Source organism: Sciurus vulgaris, assembly GCF_902686455.1.
Source record: "Sciurus vulgaris genome assembly, chromosome: 1".
NCBI lineage: Eukaryota > Metazoa > Chordata > Mammalia > Rodentia > Sciuridae > Sciurus > Sciurus vulgaris.
This window is the reverse complement of record NC_136461.1, coordinates 36,030,575-36,050,182: the sequence shown is the minus strand read 5'-3', so window position 1 is coordinate 36,050,182 and position 19,608 is coordinate 36,030,575. Positions and strand designations below refer to the sequence as shown.

General features: G+C 41.7%; 3 protein-coding genes across 6 annotated transcripts in view; 2 read left to right on the top strand and 1 right to left on the bottom strand.

The window, feature by feature from the left end:
* Positions 1-8,949, top strand: part of EFCAB14 (EF-hand calcium binding domain 14) — a 38,171-nt gene extending 29,222 nt beyond the window's left edge. For both annotated transcript variants that reach the window (XM_079106958.1, XM_079106959.1), the window contains 3 exons: positions 187-298; positions 2,113-2,238; positions 5,515-8,949. In XM_079106958.1, coding sequence (XP_078963084.1) covers positions 187-298; positions 2,113-2,238; positions 5,515-5,690 — 414 coding nt within the window. In that variant the 3' untranslated portion in view covers positions 5,691-8,949. The remainder of the gene's footprint in view (positions 1-186; positions 299-2,112; positions 2,239-5,514) is intronic.
* TEX38 (testis expressed 38) lies at positions 5,735-11,377 on the bottom strand. Its single transcript, XM_079107011.1, is given in 3 exon segments — positions 5,735-10,908; positions 10,912-11,001; positions 11,005-11,377. Coding segments are annotated over 3 exon segments (741 nt in total). The 5' UTR covers positions 11,278-11,377; the 3' UTR covers positions 5,735-10,530.
* Positions 11,378-13,154: 1,777 nt separating this feature from the next.
* Positions 13,155-19,608, top strand: part of ATPAF1 (ATP synthase mitochondrial F1 complex assembly factor 1) — a 29,209-nt gene continuing 22,755 nt past the window's right edge. The window contains exons 1-2 of one of the 3 annotated variants that reach the window (XM_079106980.1): positions 13,155-14,722; positions 17,386-17,491. In XM_079106980.1, coding sequence (XP_078963106.1) covers positions 14,406-14,722; positions 17,386-17,491 — 423 coding nt within the window. In that variant the 5' untranslated portion in view covers positions 13,155-14,405. The remainder of the gene's footprint in view (positions 14,723-17,385; positions 17,492-19,608) is intronic. The other 2 variants (XM_079106981.1, XM_079106979.1) reach the window with 2 other exon arrangements.

The window sequence follows — 19,608 nt, the reverse complement described above, 5'->3', positions numbered from 1 at the left end:
AATAGTCTAGCCTCAAATCCCACTAGACACACATCAACACTGAACAACAAAGATGTCCCTGGTATTTGTTCAGACATTCCTTCAGTGCCTTTAGAGGGAACTTTCTGAGGGTCAGGGAGCATAGTGGAGACTCAGTCGAGGTCTTACTTCTACCTTAAACCTTGTTTGAATTTCTGTTTTGGGCAGAAGGAAGATAGTCCACATTCTCAGGTATCCAAGCTACGAGAGAAACTGCAGCTGATTAGTGCTCTCACAAACAAACCTGAGAGCAACAGGCCTCCAGAGACTGCAGACAAAGGTGAGCACTGGGCTGGCTTCTGAATATTTCACGCAGGCTTGGGCAGCTTGCTCCCACACAGGGAGTGGGAAAGGTGTTTCAGCAGCACTGATCGAACCCAGTGAGTGATGCCTGAGCGCACCGAGATGAAGCTGATGCACTTTGCTTTCATTTAGAAAAAGCCCATTTTGTACATGATTTGTACTCTGGTCTATTAAGGGAAGAATGGGTAATGTTTAGCTGGAAATAGACTTCTCCATGCTGTCTGCATCCAATTATAGGCAAAAATGTTACTGTCACAACATATTAAACCAGCCCTAAATGTTGTTCATGGGACTTTTCATTTCTGTATAAAATTTACTTAAAAATAAATTTTAGTCCTTCTGAAAATCATGAACATGTAATGGTAGAATAATTAGATTAGAAGGGCACTTGACTTTGGTTGGGTAGGAACATAACTAATTAATATTAGCAAATGCATTCACCTCCTTTATGGACAAAACAAAGGCACTACACAGTGTTGGCTTTGACCCCTCCTCTAACAGGTTGGAAAAGCAATATAGCCCCCCTTGGATTCTTTTGGTGGGAAACAGAACTACAGTGGTAGGCCTTGTCCTAATATTTGGTGCTATATCATCTCATAGTAACACTCTTTTAGCACCAACTTGCCTGGTAGCATGTATCCCAGACCAGGCTTATTGCATATCTCCCAGAATGTTAACGGATCTTTAACATCCAGCTTTTATGCTGTTGTCACTTGGCTGCTTAAACTCTTACCATCTAAATATGTATAATGCTAACTTGTATTATAGCTTAAATATCCCTTATCCAAAATGTTTGGGACTAGAAGTGTTTCAGATTTTCAGATTTTGGAACATTTGCATATATATTATGAGGTATCTTGGGTATGGGTAGTCAAGTCACAACATGAAACTTATTACATTTCATGTGCACCTTATACACATATAGTCTGATAGCTGTTGGGAGGGGGCAGACTGTTTTTTTCCCCCTATTGTTTTGTTTTTTGCAGTTTGGGGGCTTGAACTGAGGACCTCACATATGCTAGGCAAGTACTCTGCCACAGAGTTATATCCCCAGCCCGATAATAATCTTATGCAATATGTTTATGCACCTTCTATATTTTGGTACTGGGGATTGAACCCAAGGGCGCTTAACTACTGAGCCACATCCCCAAGACCTTTTATATTTTATTTAGAGACAGGGTCTCACTAAGTTGCTTAGGGCCTCACTAAATTGTTGAGGCTGGCCTTGAACTCACAATCCTCCTGCCTCAGCCACCTGATCCTCTGGGATTACAGGCATGCACCACCTAGCCCAGTACACCTTCATTTTGACTGTGACCCATCATATGAGGTCACATGAGGAATCTTCTACTTCTGTTATGTTGGCACTTAAAAAATTTCAGATTTCATCCGCTTATCAGCGAGATCATGGGGGGGAAGGGAAAAAATAACAGAATGAGTCAAACAACATTGTCCTATGTAAATTTGTGATTTTTAATTAAAATAAAATAAAAAATTAAAAAAATTTCAGATTTCAGAGCATTTCAGATTTTTTAATTAGGAATGTTCAACCTGTATAACATATTCCAGTGGGACTTCTACTTGAAAACTAAAATGTAATCTTGATTCACCTTCACTTGTCTATAGACATCTCAATCCAAGCCTTTAACTTCACGTAGTCACTATACTACTTAATTCTCAACTATTTCTCTTAAATTATGTGCATAACAATTACCCTTAAAATATGACCTTTGATACTAGTTTAATTGGGTGTTAGATTTGATTATACTAAAGCATATGTGTTTGTTACAGAACAAGTACAGAGTTTCACATCAAAGCCATCAGCATCGCCAAAATTTTCACAGTTTCTTGGAGACCAAATTGAGAAAGCTGCCCAACTAAGGCCTATCTCCCTACCAGGAATTTCTAGCATTGAAGGTAAATTTTTGTACTTTGGGATAATTGTGGGAATGTTAAAGTAATAACTTCTTAATGTTTTAACATATGATAAAATACATCTTATATTTATTGAGTACTTCCTGTGGACACTTGATATGTGTCATGTCATATAATCCTGACGACTATCCTGTGAGCATAAGTATTCATGCATTACGCTCATTTTACTGATAGGGAAACTGCCTAAATCTGAACAGCAAATAATTGGTTAAGGCAGAATTCAAGCTGCAGCTGTATAACACCAAAGCTTACGTTCTTAACCAGTATACCATCTGGTTTCTCCATTGTTTCTTAACAGCTTCATTCATTCACTAAGTACCTCATTAGATCATATAGTAAGCAGTGCCGTCACTTTCTTGCCTCAAAGATATTATAGTATAGTGTGGACAGCAGAAAAGCAAATACAATACTGTAAGATTAGTAAAATAAAGTAAAAATTGACCCAGTTTTTCAGGGCCCTCCAAAAATATTTTTTCTGAATATTAGCAAAATAAATAACAGGAAGTATAGAATTCATAGAAGAGTATATTTGCATTATATCCAATAATATATTCTACTCATTGTTATGTTAAGACCTTTTTGCATTTGCCAACTCCCTGGAAAATCACCCATTCCTTCCACCTACCTTTCTCTTGCTCTTCACTTTCACTTAGATACCATTCCACCAGGAAACATACCTCTCAAGACCTCCTCCTATATGCTGCTGTTTGAGTTTGCCCATGTTTAGCACATGTCACTCTTGTGATTTCCTGGGTGATATAAAACTTAACTTCCATGGACAAAGTCCATGTCTTTATTCACTCCCTAACCTCTAGTGTAATTCCTGGTACACACAAATATATGTTAAATAAATGAATGAGTTACCTACACACTGCAATTAATACTTAACGCATAGAACACTTAAAGATTTAAATCACCATTTAAATGTGATCACTTCATTTTTTCCTATCCCTGATTTTTTTTGTCCTATTTTCAGGGTGGGGGCAGGGTAGAGTGTGGCATTTAAGGGCAAAATAAGTTGTCTCCCTGCTCTCCATTATTATATCAAGAACTGATGAGTATGAATGGGAGAAAGACTGATCAGATTATGGAATAGCAGTCTGAACATTTACACTTCAGTCTTCAACATGGGCCTTAGACACTTTTGAAATGACCCAAAGCAGCAATCGTTTTTATTTGAATTCTGCTACAAAATTCATAGCATGTTATGTAAACTCAATGGCACAAAAAAAAAAAGTATTTTATATATATATAAAATAGTTTTTTCCTCTAGCCACTTGGTGGCAGGCATGGAAAAGTGTCCCACTTGCTTTTCTGGCTTTCAGAGAGCTTTTGAGGTTTTGCTTGCTGCATAACTGGGCCTATGACAGGAGTGAGAATAGGGTTCTGTTTGTAAATTGTTAACAAGAACTCCTTGTTGGACTGGACCTTGCACTGAAATGGTTTTCCCTCCCTTTGGGACATTTTCATTCTTTCAAGGTTCCAAACAGCATAAGGCTCATTGAATGTAAGTATAGTCTTAAATAAATGAAGAAGAAGAAAAAAAAAGAATTTAGGAAGATTTTTAAAGACATATAAAGAATTTAGAAAGATTTTTAAAGACATATAAACCTCGGTGACCTTCTTCAGCATTAGAGACTAAATTTTTTATTTGACTATGGGGACAAAATGAAGTTTTTTTAAGTGTTAAACTATTGATAGAAATTCTCCAATCCCAGTTGGCTGAAATAGTGCCTTGGGAATGTAAAAGATACAGATCATCTGGTGGCATTGCTGTTTCTTAACTACAAGAAAGTTGGAGGGGGCAGGGTGGTGGGGAGTGGAAAAAGAGAAGCTTTGAAAAGCTACAGTCTTTGGGGCTGGGGCCGTAGCTCAGTGGCAGAGCACTTGCCTAGCATGTGTGAGGCACTGGGTTTGATCCTTAGCACCACATAAAAATGAAACAAACGAAGGCACGCTACAACTAAAAATTTTTAAAAATATTCTTCTGGTTCTTCTTTTGTTAACTGAAATAAAATTCACATAATTATAACAGTCCCCTTTTAAATTGTGAAATTGAGTGGTTTTTAGTATATTCAGAGAGCCATGCAACCATCACCAGTAACTAATTCCACAAAATTTTTATCACACCAGATGGAAACTCTATACCCATTGAACAATCATTCCCCAGCTTCCTCTCTCTTTTTGGAGCGATTCATATGAATGGAATCATAATATGTGATCTTGTGTATGCTTCTTTTAGTGTAATGGTTTCATGGTCTATTCATATTGTAGCATGTAGCAGTACTTCATTCCTTTTTTTGGCTGAGTAATATTCCATTGTACGGACATAGCACATTTTATTTATCCTTCATGAGTTGATTAGGATTTGAATTGTTTCCACATTAGAACTATTAGGAATAATGCTGCTGTGAATATTAGTGTGTAGGGTTTTGTAGACTATGTTTTCATCCCCCTTGAGTATGTGCCTAAGAATGGAATCACTGGGACATTGCTGGTAACTTAACTTATTGAGAGACTATTTCCAAAGTAGCTGCACCATTTTACATTTTCATCAGCAATATATGAGAATTTGATCCACTTTCTCCATATACTAACCAACACTTTTTGATGACGGCCATCCAAGAAATTATGAAATGGCATCTCATTGTATTCTTGAGTCCCTGGGTCTTGAGCTGTTCAATTTCTGGACCCAGAGAGACAGTGTTCCGTGGATAATAAGAAAACTACTCTAGTCTATATCTATCCATATAAGAGTTACATGAACTTAGGCAAGTTACTTTCCTTTTTGAGCTTTGGTTTTCCTATCAAAACTGAGAGAACTTTGAATTTTTGGTGGTGTTACTGCTTATGAATATCCAAGACATTCCTCCAGTCTCCACTCAGTCATCCAGTGAGAAATATCACAATACATCTGTTTTACAGACTAGCTCCTATCAAACAGGCCTCTGTATTCCTTCAACGGATTAAAATCTGGAGAATCTAGAGGGAAGACCCTGGACAGAGAGAAAGTCAGGTCATGCATTCTTCCCACAGCTGCCTATCGCTGCTTCTCTTTTGGGGGGATGGTGTCATATAACGTTCCTCTCATTCTTACAGGATCAAAAATTAGTCTTTCTGATTTAGTGAAATCCTAAGTGTTGCCTTCTAGAAACAGATCTGCAAAGTAGCTTTCTTTTCAATGCTTTAATAGCCTATTCTCAACTGAATTTCTCTGTATAATAGACACATACATTTTTCATAATTCCTTTTTGACAGATCTTCAGGATTTATTCCACAAGACTGGCCAGGATGTGGATGGGAAGCTGACCTACCAGGAAATCTGGAACTCCCTAGGTTCTACCTTGTCAGAACCAGAGAGCTTGAGAGCATTTGATTCCAATGGAGATGGAAGATACTCCTTCCTGGAGCTAAGAGTAGCTTTAGGTGTCTAGCCTCATCAGACATATTTTAGGAATGGATGTATACCCTGGACTACCTAAAATCTACTTACATAACAAAACAACCCTTTTACACATCAGCCCTCTAGTCCTCCAAACTATTGTAGCAGACACATTGCCACCTTCTAACTTGTTTGAAAAGCTATATAAAAGTTATTTTTTTAAAAAAGAAAACCATTTTACTTATAATCTGATGTTCAGAAATCTATGATTTCCTGAAACCAGTAATATCTTACATTTTAAAATTGCCAGGAAAAGAAATTATAAAGCCCTCTTTTTTTCTCCTTCCTTTTTTTTGAGGGAAGGAGACCTTATATTTTAAAACTGGAAAATGTATATAGAGAGAATAAACCACCTTTTATATTTCATATAAATTTGCCTTAAATAGCTGCACTTTATAGAGACTCAGAAAATGTCTTATCTTTAAAAGATAGGCCTTTTCTGTTTGTAAATATTTAAAATGAAAGAAAATTTGTGCATATTGTGTAGAAAGTAGAAAGAATGATTTTGAGCAGGATGTGAACAGATGAACTTATTTAAAAATCACTTATCTGATCTGGGTAGCAGCTGAAACTATGTTCACATATACTTAACTCATCCCTCAAAGGCCGAGGTGCCATGGGGTTTAACCTGCAGACAGGGGCATTGATTCAGGGACTGGATGCTGTGGGAACAGTGCCAACTCCAGGGTTAAGAAAGTTGTATTCTGAGTGTTTATTCCTATTCCCTCAGTGAATCACAACCTGTGAACCAGAGAAGTCTTTTTGGGGATTTTTCTCATTTTTAATCCTCTTTAGGGTTTATGAGCATAAAAAGTTATCCAGGGGGAAGCTACATTTTCCCTCAAGTGAGTTAGATTGTCTTCCCCAACCCACCTACCACAAGTCTTATCTTAAGGCTATAACTAGTTCCTGCCTTCAGTACCATCTCCATTCCTGAATGGCATAATGCAAGTTCCTAGTCACTGACTCAGACTAGCCACCCAGAGCATTAGAAGAAAGGGGTACATCTGCTTTTAACACAAGAAACTTGAGATTTTACCTGGGAGCTAACCAAAAACACTGATAGATTTCTTGGTGAGATGACTAAGGCCAAAAAGTTGTAAAATGAAATGTGTGAAATCATAGTTTCCTTACAGAGATCAGCTCAGAAGTAGATAGAGGCTTTCTGTCCAGAATGCCAAACTAGCTGGCACTACAGCAGGAGCCTTCATATGATGGTAGCAAGTGCAATACTTCTCCCTTATGTGGACCTGGCACAGCAGGTCTCTGGACTGGAAGGAATAGTACCTCCATGTCACCTGTATGTTGAGTTACACTTGCTCTGTTGTTCCCAGAAGCAATCTTTGGGCAACACAAAAGGAAAACTTACTTGTACAAAACTTAACTTTGCTGAAGCCAAGTCAGGGAGAAACTAGAGAAGCTCTCATGGCACCGACTTCTCTAGTAGAGTTCATTTCATTTAATTGTCCAAGTTGACCTGTGAGCCAATGCAATCCAGTACCCTTAAACGTGTAAAGGTTGGTTTTTTTCTTTACATAACACTCAGCTTGGTGTTGGCTAACCTTAAATTTTTTTCTAGAAGTATTAAAATTCAGTTAAAGCAAGACAATGTCTTTTCTAATGAATGTGTCTGCTTGTCATTATTGCTTATGTTTCTCCCTTTTAAAATGCTTTTCTTTAACATTTCCCTTGCCCATCTATGTTATTTCACTTTCATGGAAAGGTTAAAGTATAGTAAAAATTAGCCTGGCACTTTAGGAAACTTGAAGATAATTTTTTGCTTTTCTGGCTGCTTTCCATGCCTCCTCCTTTTTAATATATACACCCCTACAGATTTTGTAACAACCAAATAAAGTTCTAGCAATAAATTGAATTATACTGCTATGTTTGTATATACTGTACCATAAATAGTATGTCTGTACCTGGAAGGTATTTTTTTGATAACTGATTTATATGAAATATACTTGAGGGTAATGTAGCTTGTCCTTTTTAGTTTCAAGTTCTTATTCATAGGCATATACTTTCAGGACTCTTTTAACTCTTTGTAGTATGTACTTTTCTTTTATATCCAACAGCTATATCCATAGAAAACTGTTTTTTTTTCAGTTTCTCTTCTGTTCTTCCCACCTCAAGCTTGTCTGCCAGCATCACCCCTGAGCTATAGGTAGTGCCATCCCCTCCTCTGCCAAGTCTGCCAGAGGAACCCATACTGCATTCAGGCCTGTGATAACCTTTTCATCCTGCCTGAGAAACTACCATGTCTCCCAGTCAGAGGTAGGTATCTCAACTTTAGTTCAAGTGGAGCAGACTCACCAGCCTACAAGCCCCAGAAACCTATCACTTGGTGTTAATTTGGGATTGACAGCTGTATGCTGTCCTCACTTACCCAGCCTGTGCCTTGTGTTTAGCTATAGTCAAGACTCACCTGCCACATTCTCAGCTCTGTGAGAAAAATTGGGTAGTGGTATGAGTTTGGCTTTCATTTTAAATCCTTTTACCTATTCAGTCTGGCAGCTCCTACTGCTTCTCTCCTTAGTTTCCCAAAGCACTACTTCTTGATCCTCTTATTCTATTGCCTTATATTTCTGTCTGGCATAATGTTTACTTAAAGAGCCTCCCCATAAGTCAGAGAGGCAAACAGGTACTGTAGAAAGAGAAGACCCAAAGGAACAAAGTGCCTGGCTTCAAGATGACTGCAGAGTACCTGGCACTCAGGAATGGGTCTGAGGCAACAAAGCGAGGAGTGGACACCCTTCCCCTGCTGCTGGCTGTTTTGCATTCTGCTGCAGTTTTGTTTCTTTGCAGTTGCTGGACATAAGCCCTACAGCCCCCCTTGCTTGTCCTGCCGGTCACAGTTGGGGATTTTGACTATGATGAGCTCATACTCATAATGGCCTGTTGAGTTGTTTTTAGTGACAGCTTTTGTTTGCTGCACACCTCATTGGCTTGCTTACCAACACCAACTAGATGTGGTTTCTTTCATAACCAAACCAGAACACATTTGGGTATCCTGAGACTTTATAGAGCGTGTATTGTTTGTTATATGAACCTAACCTACCTTGTTTTCTCATATTAAGAAATGCAAATCTACTTTATTCTAGTGGAGCTATTTTGGTAACATATAAGCAATTTTGGTTCTGTTGAGGGAGTGAATTCAAGGTTTTCATGACTCAAGTTGAGCTTTATTTATTTCATATCAGTGATAACAACCATTTTAATTTATCTAAATAAAATATTTCCTTTTTCTCTCATTGTGTCTTACTAAAGCCTCCTCCCACTCCCCTGGTTCTTAAGAGAAAGAAAATCTGCTTTGATCCCTATGTTTATGGATTCCTTCCTCCTTTGAAAGCAAGGGCTGACAGATGGTGGGCACAAAGTAGTATTCTACAATCAGAGTATTGGGCCTGAAGAAGTGAAGACTATGGGTCATGGACTTTAGGCGCCTGCAGGGTTGAAGCAGGTAAGGTGAAGAGGGGGCAAGGTAAGGTAGCAGTGAAACTCTGCCCCTGTTCTACCAGAGAAGATCCACTCAGACCTGTTTTATATTCTGAAAAAAAGTATATAGGATCATGTTTACAAAAGGAAAAAAAAAATGTCCCAACTACCCTTTAAAAAAGAAAAAGACTTAAAATCCATTCTAGAGAGAGGTCATATAGATAGGGCTAGGACTTTCTTTGCAGTTGCTAGACCTAATATCTTCAGCCAACATACAGGAAAAAAAAAAATTAACTACACGTTTACTAAGTTCTGAGAATCACAATCTAACACACACACCACACACTCCACAAAATAGGCAAAAACTGGCCCTTCCTCTCAGGGAAGTCTACATTTAAAGTTTAGATCAAATATGGTGAGTGGTTTTTCTCATTTCCAAAGTAAATGGGGGAAATTTCTGTGACAGAAGCAGACTTTCTTATCTTTAAACTAGGGCCAAATAGCTCATAATTATTTTTGTCTCTCCTTTTAGGACCATTTCCAGAAAGTATAAAAATTATTAATATTCCCATGTAATAGAATGACAGGCAGCCATAGATGTCTTAAGATACATACTAGGGATGTATTTCTATGTATAATTTTAGGAGGTACTCACCAGCCCTTCCTCTAAGCCAATCTGTAAACCAAGTTGATGACACTCTACACACACCAAAGCATTCATCAAGTATGTTTTAACAAGACATGATTAGGGAAGGGATGCCATGGGGTATGGCAGAAAGACCAGGAACTTTAATGCCTGGCAGATGTAAACTGGAGAACTCAGCTCAACAACGAAAAAAATTATAATGGCATATGCCCTTGAAACCTGTCCCTTCATCAGTAGAGAAGAATCATGATAGCCATTTTGCAATGTTCAGGTATTAGAAATAATATACAGAGACAACGACCTAAAAATCAGTCCATCATTGATATCAGTCATTTGACCTATAGTGTGATGCAGTTCATGGGCCTCATGACTTGTTTGGCCAGTGAACTGCCATAGCCATGTGCCCTCAGCAACTGTCACTCTTGTGGCAATTGTACTTCCCATCCTGCAGAACAGTGCCTTGGGGGACCCAGCCCATGGTCTTGCACACATTTGAGCTTAAATACTGGAGGGAGGGAATTGAGCTCATCCACAAGTATTGGTTCAATGTGTCTCTTCAAAGCCAATCTCTAATTCTCATTGTATGGATGAGACTTGTGCCCCTCATTAAACAGGGAAGGACATTGCTCTCCTAACAGCAAATGAGACACAAAAGACTCTTAACTTTTAAAAAATCTTTAATAATGTAACATCCAAATGGGCTCTGACCTCTTGTGTCAATACACTTCCCTGAAGTTAGCTCCATTTTCTACTAATACCCCTGGTACCTGAAGCTCCCACCATCAGTGAGAGGAGGATACAACCCTGAAGCAAAAGGCTTTGCATTGAAACAGTTCACCCTATGGGCCAGTGTGGGAACGGAATGGAAGTGGACATTCCTTTCAGGACAGTTGGCCAATGGGTAGGAGGCAGAGTGGTTCAGCATGGGAGGTAGGTTAAGGAGGGGTGAGGCAAAGGCTATCTCCTGAAAGAGGGGAATCGGGAATGGGGGATCTGGTCGGGTGCTGCAGCATCCGGTTAGATAGGGGAGCTGTGGGACCACCTGAGCAGGTTGCAGGGGAACAGGGGCCTCTGCAATGGGGCTGCTGTCTCTGACAGCATAACACCTGCTTTGAGAGGAGTCCACCTCCTACAGAGAATCCGAAATCTGGACTATAATCTGAGTTTGGGTAACAGCTGGGGGAGGGCCTGTGTTGACAGCTGCATTCATGCCATAGTGCCTTCACTTGTTTATCCAATATAACAATGGGCTATAAGCAAAGGTGGCAGCTCTCATCACTTCCACCCACTGCTGGGCACACTTCTCCTGCCACAGGTTCTTCTTCCAGTACAGAAGGAGAATACAGCCACCAGTTATCACAGAACACAGCCCCAGGAATCCAAAGTACAGTGAGACCCCACACTGAGGCAGTGAAAGAAAGAAAAAGAGGCAAGCTGACTCAGCTCTAGCCTGGGACCTGAACTGTTTCTCATTCCCCTCCTTGATTTGTTCATCCATCTATTCCTTCCCTCCCTCTTCAGCACTTGCCTCATCATTTTCTTATTCAGTCAAAGCTAGATTTGCAGGGAGCCTAAGAGGCCTTTAACTTTATACAGACAAGGAACACTAGGTCTAGAGGGGACATGACCTTCCCAGTCAGTCAGGCCTTCTGGCTCCCAGGTCAGGACCCATCCAATCAATCAAACTGAGAAGCCTCACTAAGGCAAGGCCCTTAAGGAAGTTAAAAGTTCACCACTTGACAAGGACAGCAATGTATCTTTTCTGGTTGGGCAGAACATGATCTCTGCCTTCTAGGAATCTTTAGTTTCCTAGAAAAGTCTAACTATTTAGCACGCCATGCAGGCAGCCACCACCCCGTCCATGCAAAAGGTCTTTCCTGAAAGTTTGTCCCCACACTCAAAGGACTGAAGGGGTACTTACTGCCAGGAAGACCCAGGACTTCCTTTTGGGAATCCATAAGGTTGAGCTGTTACCAGGCCTATGGCCCTGGAAAGAATGCACTCGCGCACTCATCTGTTCATGGGAATCATTAGAAGGCCCATGCCCCATTGTTCCATAAAGAAGTCACCAGGTTCTGAGCAGGGGTGGTGCTTGTGGAGTGGTTCTGAGTTGATGGAAGGAAGGGACTCCATCTGGTGGCATCTCATGAATATAGTTGTCTTCCATCAAAGACTGGTCTACCACAGAAGCGTCTGTTCCCAACTTCTTATGGTGAACTCACAGAACAGCCCCCAGGAAAGGGCCCTCACACTCAGGAGCTCATATTTATGTTGTTGGTTGTTAGGGAGCCATTTCTGGATACCTTTTCCAGTGGGGAGTGGAGTAGGGAGCGCAGTGAACATTGTGCAGCCCGCCCTCAAGAAGTTTCTGACAAAGTTGTTAGGTAAAAAACTGCTCAGAGGAACTAATTGGTCAAAACCTCTTTCTTTTGCTCCTATGATCTCTCTTTTGTTTCTCCAACAAGTGCTGGCAAGTGTTTCCTAGACATTATCAGTTTCCCCCCGTGTGGTCCTGCATCTCTTTCCAGCTTCATCTTTCTCCACATCCTTCATATACCTTTCCTTCTGGTCATGCCAGATTCCCCAAAGACCCTGTTTAATCACCTGTAGAGTTTGGCTCATGCTGCTCCTTCACTTAGGAGTTGCCTCTCCCCATATTTCCACCACTGAACACCTCCTTATCCTCCCAGGTGGTCAACCCTACTCTGAGGCAAATAGTCCTTTCAGTTGATTTCCCAGAACTACATCATCTCTAGTTTGAAGAGACTGGGAGAGTTGTCTCATCCAACTCCCATCAGATGCTTGAGTGCTGAGGGCAGAACTTCCCTTCTCAGCAACCAGTCCCCCAGGGTTCATTTGACTCTGGGACTTGCTTACCATCTTCTGAGGCATTTATGACCAGCTCAGTTAGAAAGCCATTTCCTGATCAAGCCTAGGACAGCCTCCCAGAAGGTTGCACCACTGATCCTGGCTTGGCTCCTTGGCACCATTGAGTTACAGTAGTCAGAATGATCCTTTTAAGAATAGATCATGTTACTGTGCAAAATACATACAGTGACTTTCCATCTCACTCAGATTTAAAGCCACAATCCTTGACCAAGCCCTCCAAATCCCTAAGCAATCTAACCAACCATTCCCATACCTCCTTAGTCTCATTTCTACTGCTGTCCCTCTCACTCATTCAGATAGATAACCTTCTTGCTGTTCCACAAGCAGAGTACACATGCTCCTGCTTCAGGGTGTTTGCATTTGCTGTTCCCCCTTCCTGGAAAGCTGTTCTCTCAGATATTCATATAGATCATTCCCTCATTTCCTTTAGGTCTCGAGTGTCCCCTTACCTCCATCTCTCTTAGCCTGCTTTTTTTTTTCCCCCAGCATAGCATGTATCATCACCCAACATATATTGATTGTCTGTCTCACCGCACTGGAATGTAAGCATCTCGAGTTGATGTAAACAAGGATTTAAGAATTTGAGATAGTGATAACTGCTATGAAGAGAATAAAGTAGGGTAAAATAATAGGGCAAAATAAAGTCTTTTTAAAAAGGATGGGAAAGTTCATCAATAAAGGTTCCTTTGAGGTGCTGACATGGGAACTGATGATGATGAGGCAGCCAGTGCAGATCTATGCAGAGAGAACAAGTGCAATGATTCTGAGCCAGTACAGGCCAGCACAACATTGCTCCCAGTACAGAGCGGTGGGTCTTCATGAGTACAGGTTTGATTGAGCAGGGTTGGAGGCTCTGTCCCTGCCTCAGGTGGGGTTTCAGTCAGATAAGACCTAGGTTAAGGTTTCCACACAATGCAAACCAATGACTGCCTTGACAGAGGGTCTACTCAGGCTGGGACCAGTGAGACAGATGTGGATGTCACTGTCCCTGACCTCAGGAGCTCACACATAGTTCCAGAGGTGAAAAAGATAGTGGCATCTGGGTTGAGGAAGAGGTAGAATGCATTCCACGGATCCAAAAAAGCCTTAATAAAGACTTGTCAAGGGAAATTCCTGGTGACTCTAGGAAGTAGTTCAGTTTGGCTAGAGCTGCAATTAGATGTCAGGAAGCAGAGGGAAAAAAGACTTTGGAAGCAGCTGCCATTATGAAAAAGGTCGGCTCTTGGGTAGAACTTGGAGAAGTCATTTAATATAACACCCTCAGCCTCAGCTTCCTCATGTGTAAAAGGAGGATAATGCCTGCCTCAAAGGATATGCATCCGATGAGGTTTACTGCACCTAGAAAACTCAGTAAAGAGAAGCCGCAGCTGTGAGGATGGCTGGTGAAAAAAACTTCGAAGTAAAAGAACAGACTGCTACTTGAGTGTCAAATGAATTTTAAAAGAAGCAAGCTCCGAGAAGACCCTAAGGTGCCGCCGGCTCTCCAGAGGATTAGCGCGCAGAGACTGCTGGTCTCGAGAGGGAGGGCGTGAATCCGGGCCGGCTCCCGGGAGGAGGCGGGCCGTGGCGCACGCAGGGCGGCAAGAGCGCAGGGGCTGGAGCGTCGATCCCCCTTCTATCCCCTGTCCCCAACCCTTCACCCTCTTCACCGCTTCACCTGGCGTATCTCCTGAACCCGGAACCTCGGGCGCGCGGAACCACGGTGGCGTAGCGCGGGCGCCGCAGACCCGGAGGACGATGGAGGGGACGCGCGGGCCGGGGGCCGACGCTCCAGAGGAGGAGGACACGGGGGCGGCCATGGCGGCTGTGGTGGCGGCGGCGGGTGGCGCGGGCCCAGCCGTCCTGCAGGTGGCCGGGCTCTACCGGGGCCTGTGCGCGGTGCGGAGCCGCGCCCTGAGCCTGGGGTTCGTTTCACCCGCACAGCTGCGCGTGTTCCCTGTGCGCCTCGGCTCGGGCCGGCCATCTGGGGGCGCGGAGGGCAGTGGGGTCGGTGCAGAGCTTGAGGCCAACCCCTTCTACGACCGCTACCGGGACAAGATCCAGCAGCTGCGCAGGTGCGCCCTGGCCGGCTGGCGGGGGGCGGGGAGAGGGAAGGACTTGGCGGCCGCGATCGGAGCTTCTGGGCCTTCCATCAGCCCCGCGTGGTGGGCACTAGTGCAGTCCCCACTGTGCAGATAGTGTATCGAGGGTCAGAGAGACTGGAGCACTTGCCCAAGATCACACAACTATTTAGTTGCTGCACAGCCCTGGCTCTTTCCACAGTTGGCTGTTTTAGTTGACGCTAAGGGGTACTTTTTAACAGCCCTGTGAGTCAGGCAGCAGAGAGAGACCTGTCCTCATTGTAGAAATGAAAAAATGAAGCCTTCCAGACTTTATTTGCTCAAGGTCACATATTGAGTCAGCCGAGGCCTGGCCCAAAGCTTGGGTTCTTAGTCTCCTAACTTAGGGCCCTAACTGCATGGGAAGGAGATTGTGGACAGGAGAAGTGCACAGTGTTGTCACAGTTGTATCATTTGTCGAACCCTCTCATTTTGATAAGGAAACTGAGAACCCGAGAAAGGAAGAGACTTGCCAAAGGTCACACAGCTGGTTGGAGTTTGACTCCAGGGTTCCTAACACTACCCCTGAGCTTCCATAGGGAAGGACCTAGAAATTAGAAGGGGTCTGGGAAACCTGGGAGCATGAAGAGTCTGAAGAGTTCAAAAGGGAAGAGCCGGCTGAAAGAGACCAAAGGTGAAAAGGGGACTTAGGAGAGACTTTGGCAGGGTAGTCTCCAAACCAGCCTATCTTGTAACTGGTAGCCAAGCCAGGGAGCCTGCCTGGATCCCAGCTGGCTGCATTTTGCCACTTGCCCACATAAGAAATAGGCAAACAGTAGAAAGAGGAATTTTATGCAGTTCGAAGTAGTTAGATTGCTTCCCACTAGTTCAACAGAAACAGTTATATTTCTAGAAACAAAAGCCTGGTGGTATACATGTAGATTTAGCTAGGCTGTGCTTAGCCAGAGTATGTTAGTCTTCTTTGGCCTCTGCCTTTAAGCATGAGGAAATTCAGGATGCAGAAATGTAATGACCAGGAAGTTGCTTTTAATTTCAAAGGGGGTCTGTTTCAGTCTCACTGCTACTATCTTGATCTTTCTCACTTTTTGAAACAACGATGGAATAAATGAATAGAGTGCCTTTGCCCTCCATCATTTAGATATTTTCAAGTATTTGTCATTTCAGAAACTTTTCCCTCACCTGCAATTCCGCTCCAGTTTTTTTCCTTTATCCCTTAACACACAAGCATCTGAAGAGTTTTCTCACATTCTGAAAGCCTAACAGCTCCCATTCATTCTTAACTCATGAACAAATAATGGTTTTGCTCTCCTTCCCTACCAGATCATTCCATCAACATGTACACATACTGTTATTTACTTAAGAGTAAGCTTTCCAAGGTGCCACATTGACTTCACACCCTAATATCTGTTGTTCTCTTTAGCCTTTTCTATTATCAAAATTTCCTTTGAGTACTATGATCTAGCACACACACACAATAGAAGAGAGTGGGATGTTCCAGTTAAGGGGGAGACTAACGTAATCAAAGTACAGAGGCATGAAACCACCTCAGTCATTTAGGGATGTCTGAACAAATTTTCATAATACCTGTAGCACTCTTATGTACTTATTCACGTCTGTCTTTCCCATTAGATAGTAAACTCCTTTAGGTAGGGACACTGTCTTATTTATTTCTATATCTCTAAGGCCCAGCAAGCCCTCTACTGCCCAGGATGCCATTCTCTCTGTGGACTCACCATGACAGTCCCAGGTATCTGGCCACTAGCAGGACTGACACAGTCCTTCCAGAGGGAAGGAAGATCTGCATATCTACATGTCAGTGAATAGAGTGGTATTTGATGTCACCTCTAGAAAGGAATGTTATGGAAGAAGGGCTCCTTATAATGCCATAACTGGGAAAGTCTACCAGAGGGGTAGTGAAGATGTCCCTGGTTCCTACAGATCTCACCCATGACACTGTAGTCCTCACAATCAAGGAGCTGGAGATTTTTGTCAAAAATCTGCCTTTGTCAAAAATCCCATTGTCAACTCCACAGCCTGAAGAATTAACAAGGATGGCAGCCCTAACCTAGACTTTAAGCCTGAAGATGAGCCCCATTTTAACATAAAAGACAATTTCTCATGTTCCATCTGCAGGTTTTTTTGGAAAATATGTCAGGGAAAACCTCAGATGCTAAATCTTCTTCTGCAAAATAGGGTAGTTGAGGTCTTTGAATTACCCTGATCTGACTAAAACTGATGTTTAACCTGAGGGAGGTGGATATCAAAGAACTAAATATATTCAGTAAAATCTTTGACACCTCATAGAAATGCTGTAGGATTCCTGCCTGAGGAGATGACCCAGTAAAATGACCTCAAAATACACTTTCCATCCTGAGGATTCTTTGTCACTAGAGTGACAATATATGAGCAACCAGTCCCTGTATTGCCTAGGAAGGAGTCTGCAGGAGAAAAAGTTATGCTGGCCCCTTAAGGATTAATAATAGATTACTAGATTTATTTTTCTACTTTCTTGATTTTCAGGCCTGTGCCCAGTCCAGACAAACACTTCAGCCTCTCTGAATTCCCCTGTCCTTTCTCTGTTGAGGTGGAATGCAGTGCTTTATTGTTTCAAATTTCAGAACAACACAGGCAATTTATCTTGTTTTATCTTTGATCAGGTCTGATCCAGCTGCTTTTGAGTCTCGCCTGGAGAAGCGCAGTGAGTTTCGGAAGCAGCCAGTGGGACACTCCCGACAAGGTGATTTTATCAAATGTATGGAGAAGGTAAGACTTACCCCTTTTTATGTCGTTAGCCTACCAGTACCCCTCCCTATACCCCACAACCCCTACCCTTGAAGTGGGCTCCTTGATGGGTCAACTAGATGATCTTAACATAGCCTCTCTCTACTCAGTCTTCATCCATGTATGTTTAACCTTCTCTTTCTGGGCAAGATAGTGTGGTCATGGTGGAGTTGTAGAGGATGAAAAGGAGAGTCCCTGCTCCCAGCATGTGCAGGCTAATGGTGAATACAAGGTGTAAACAGCACTGGACTGTAGGAATCAGAAAATTTCTCAGGGAAGATAGGACCTGAATCCAAGATAGGAAGAGTCTGGGTATGTTAAGTCAGCTTTTCATCTCTATGACAAAATACCAAGAAAATCAAAGGAAAAGATTTTTAATTTGACTCTTGATTTCAGAAATTTCAGTCCATAGTCTTCTGGCTCCATTGCTTTGGGTATGAAGTGAGGCAGAACATCATGGTGGAAGAATATGGCATCTGAAAAGCAGAGAGAAAAAAGCTATAAACAAGATATAGTCCCCAAGAGCATGCCCCCAAAGACCCACTCCCTTCAACTAGGCCTCACCTTCTGTAGTTTCCACCACTTTCCAATAATGCCATCAAATTATGAATTCATCAGTGGATTAATCCATTGATAAGATCAGAGCCCTCATGATCCAATCACTTCCCCAAAGCCCACCTCTGGACATTACTGCATTGGGAACCATGCTTTCAATACATGAGCCTTTGGAAGACATTCTAGATCCAAATTGTAACACTGGGGGATTTAAATTAAGCAGAGAGAAGAGAGTAGGACTTGGATATAGAATAGGAGTCATCAAACATTTTCTGTAAAGGACCAGATAGTACATATTTTAGGCTTGGTAGGCCATATGGTCTCTGTTGCAACTACTCGGTTCTGCTATTATACTGTGAAAGCAGACAGACCGTAAGTAAATGAATGAGTGTGTGGTTATGTTCCAGTAAAACTTTATTTATAGGACTGGAGAAACAGCTCAGTAGTAGAGCACTTGCCTAACATGCACAAGACCTAGATTCAATCCCAGTGTCCCCAACTCCAACAGAAAACAATTTTTTTTTTTACTGAAACAGGTGGCAAACTGGATTTAGTTTGCTAATATCCAACTACTGCCCACCCATACTCAACTCCCACCCCTTGTTAAGGAACTAGGTTAAATAGAGGAAGAGCTTTGAAAGTAAAGAATTTTAGGATACAGTAAGGTACTTTGCCTAATTTCAGCCCAGCAAGAGCTGTGCTCGCAAAGGATGCCTCACCTTAGGCAGAGGGAAATGTTAAGACCAAAGAAATAGTTAACCTCCAAGTTGAGCATTTAGGCTTAAGGAGTGGAGATAGGACTACTTACTTGGTAAGAGGATGGGCTCTGGAGCCAGATGCCAGGAACTGAATCTTAGCTCTTCTACCTACTCTCTGGGTGACTCTCCAAGAAAATTATATAAGTTCTGCTTGACTCAGTTTGCTTCTTTGTGAAAAAGGAATATTAACAGTACCTTGCTTATAGAGTTGTGCTGAAGATTGATTGAGATATCATGGAAAACTTTTTAGCACAGACTCTAGCATACAGTAAGTACTTAATACATAATCACATAAGAAGTATTTAATATATAATAGCCATTGTTATCCTTAAACAGGAAACAAAGCTGATTGGAAAGTATATGGAAAGTTGCGTGTAGAAAAATTAATCTAATGCAGTATTTTTCAAACTTTTTGGCCATGACCTATGTAAGAAATATATTTTATGTTGCAACTTATTATATATATATATATATATATATATATATATGATATAACAAAAAATGACTTGCAGTGCAAGTCATCTTTTAAAAAATCTAATGACAGTCCACTAAATTGATTTTACAGCCTATAATTTGAACAATATTAATGTAGGGTGGTGCACAGAACAATTGAAGTAAGAGAAGCTGGAACCAGGGAAAATATGCAGTAATCCAGGTACTGGTTTTTGATACCCTGCAATAAGTAGTAAAAGTGGAAAATTTGGATTCTACCTGGTATTGTAAAGTCAAATTAGAGATGTTAATTTTACTTGGAAATTAACTTTCTTTGTCTTAGGCATCCTAAAT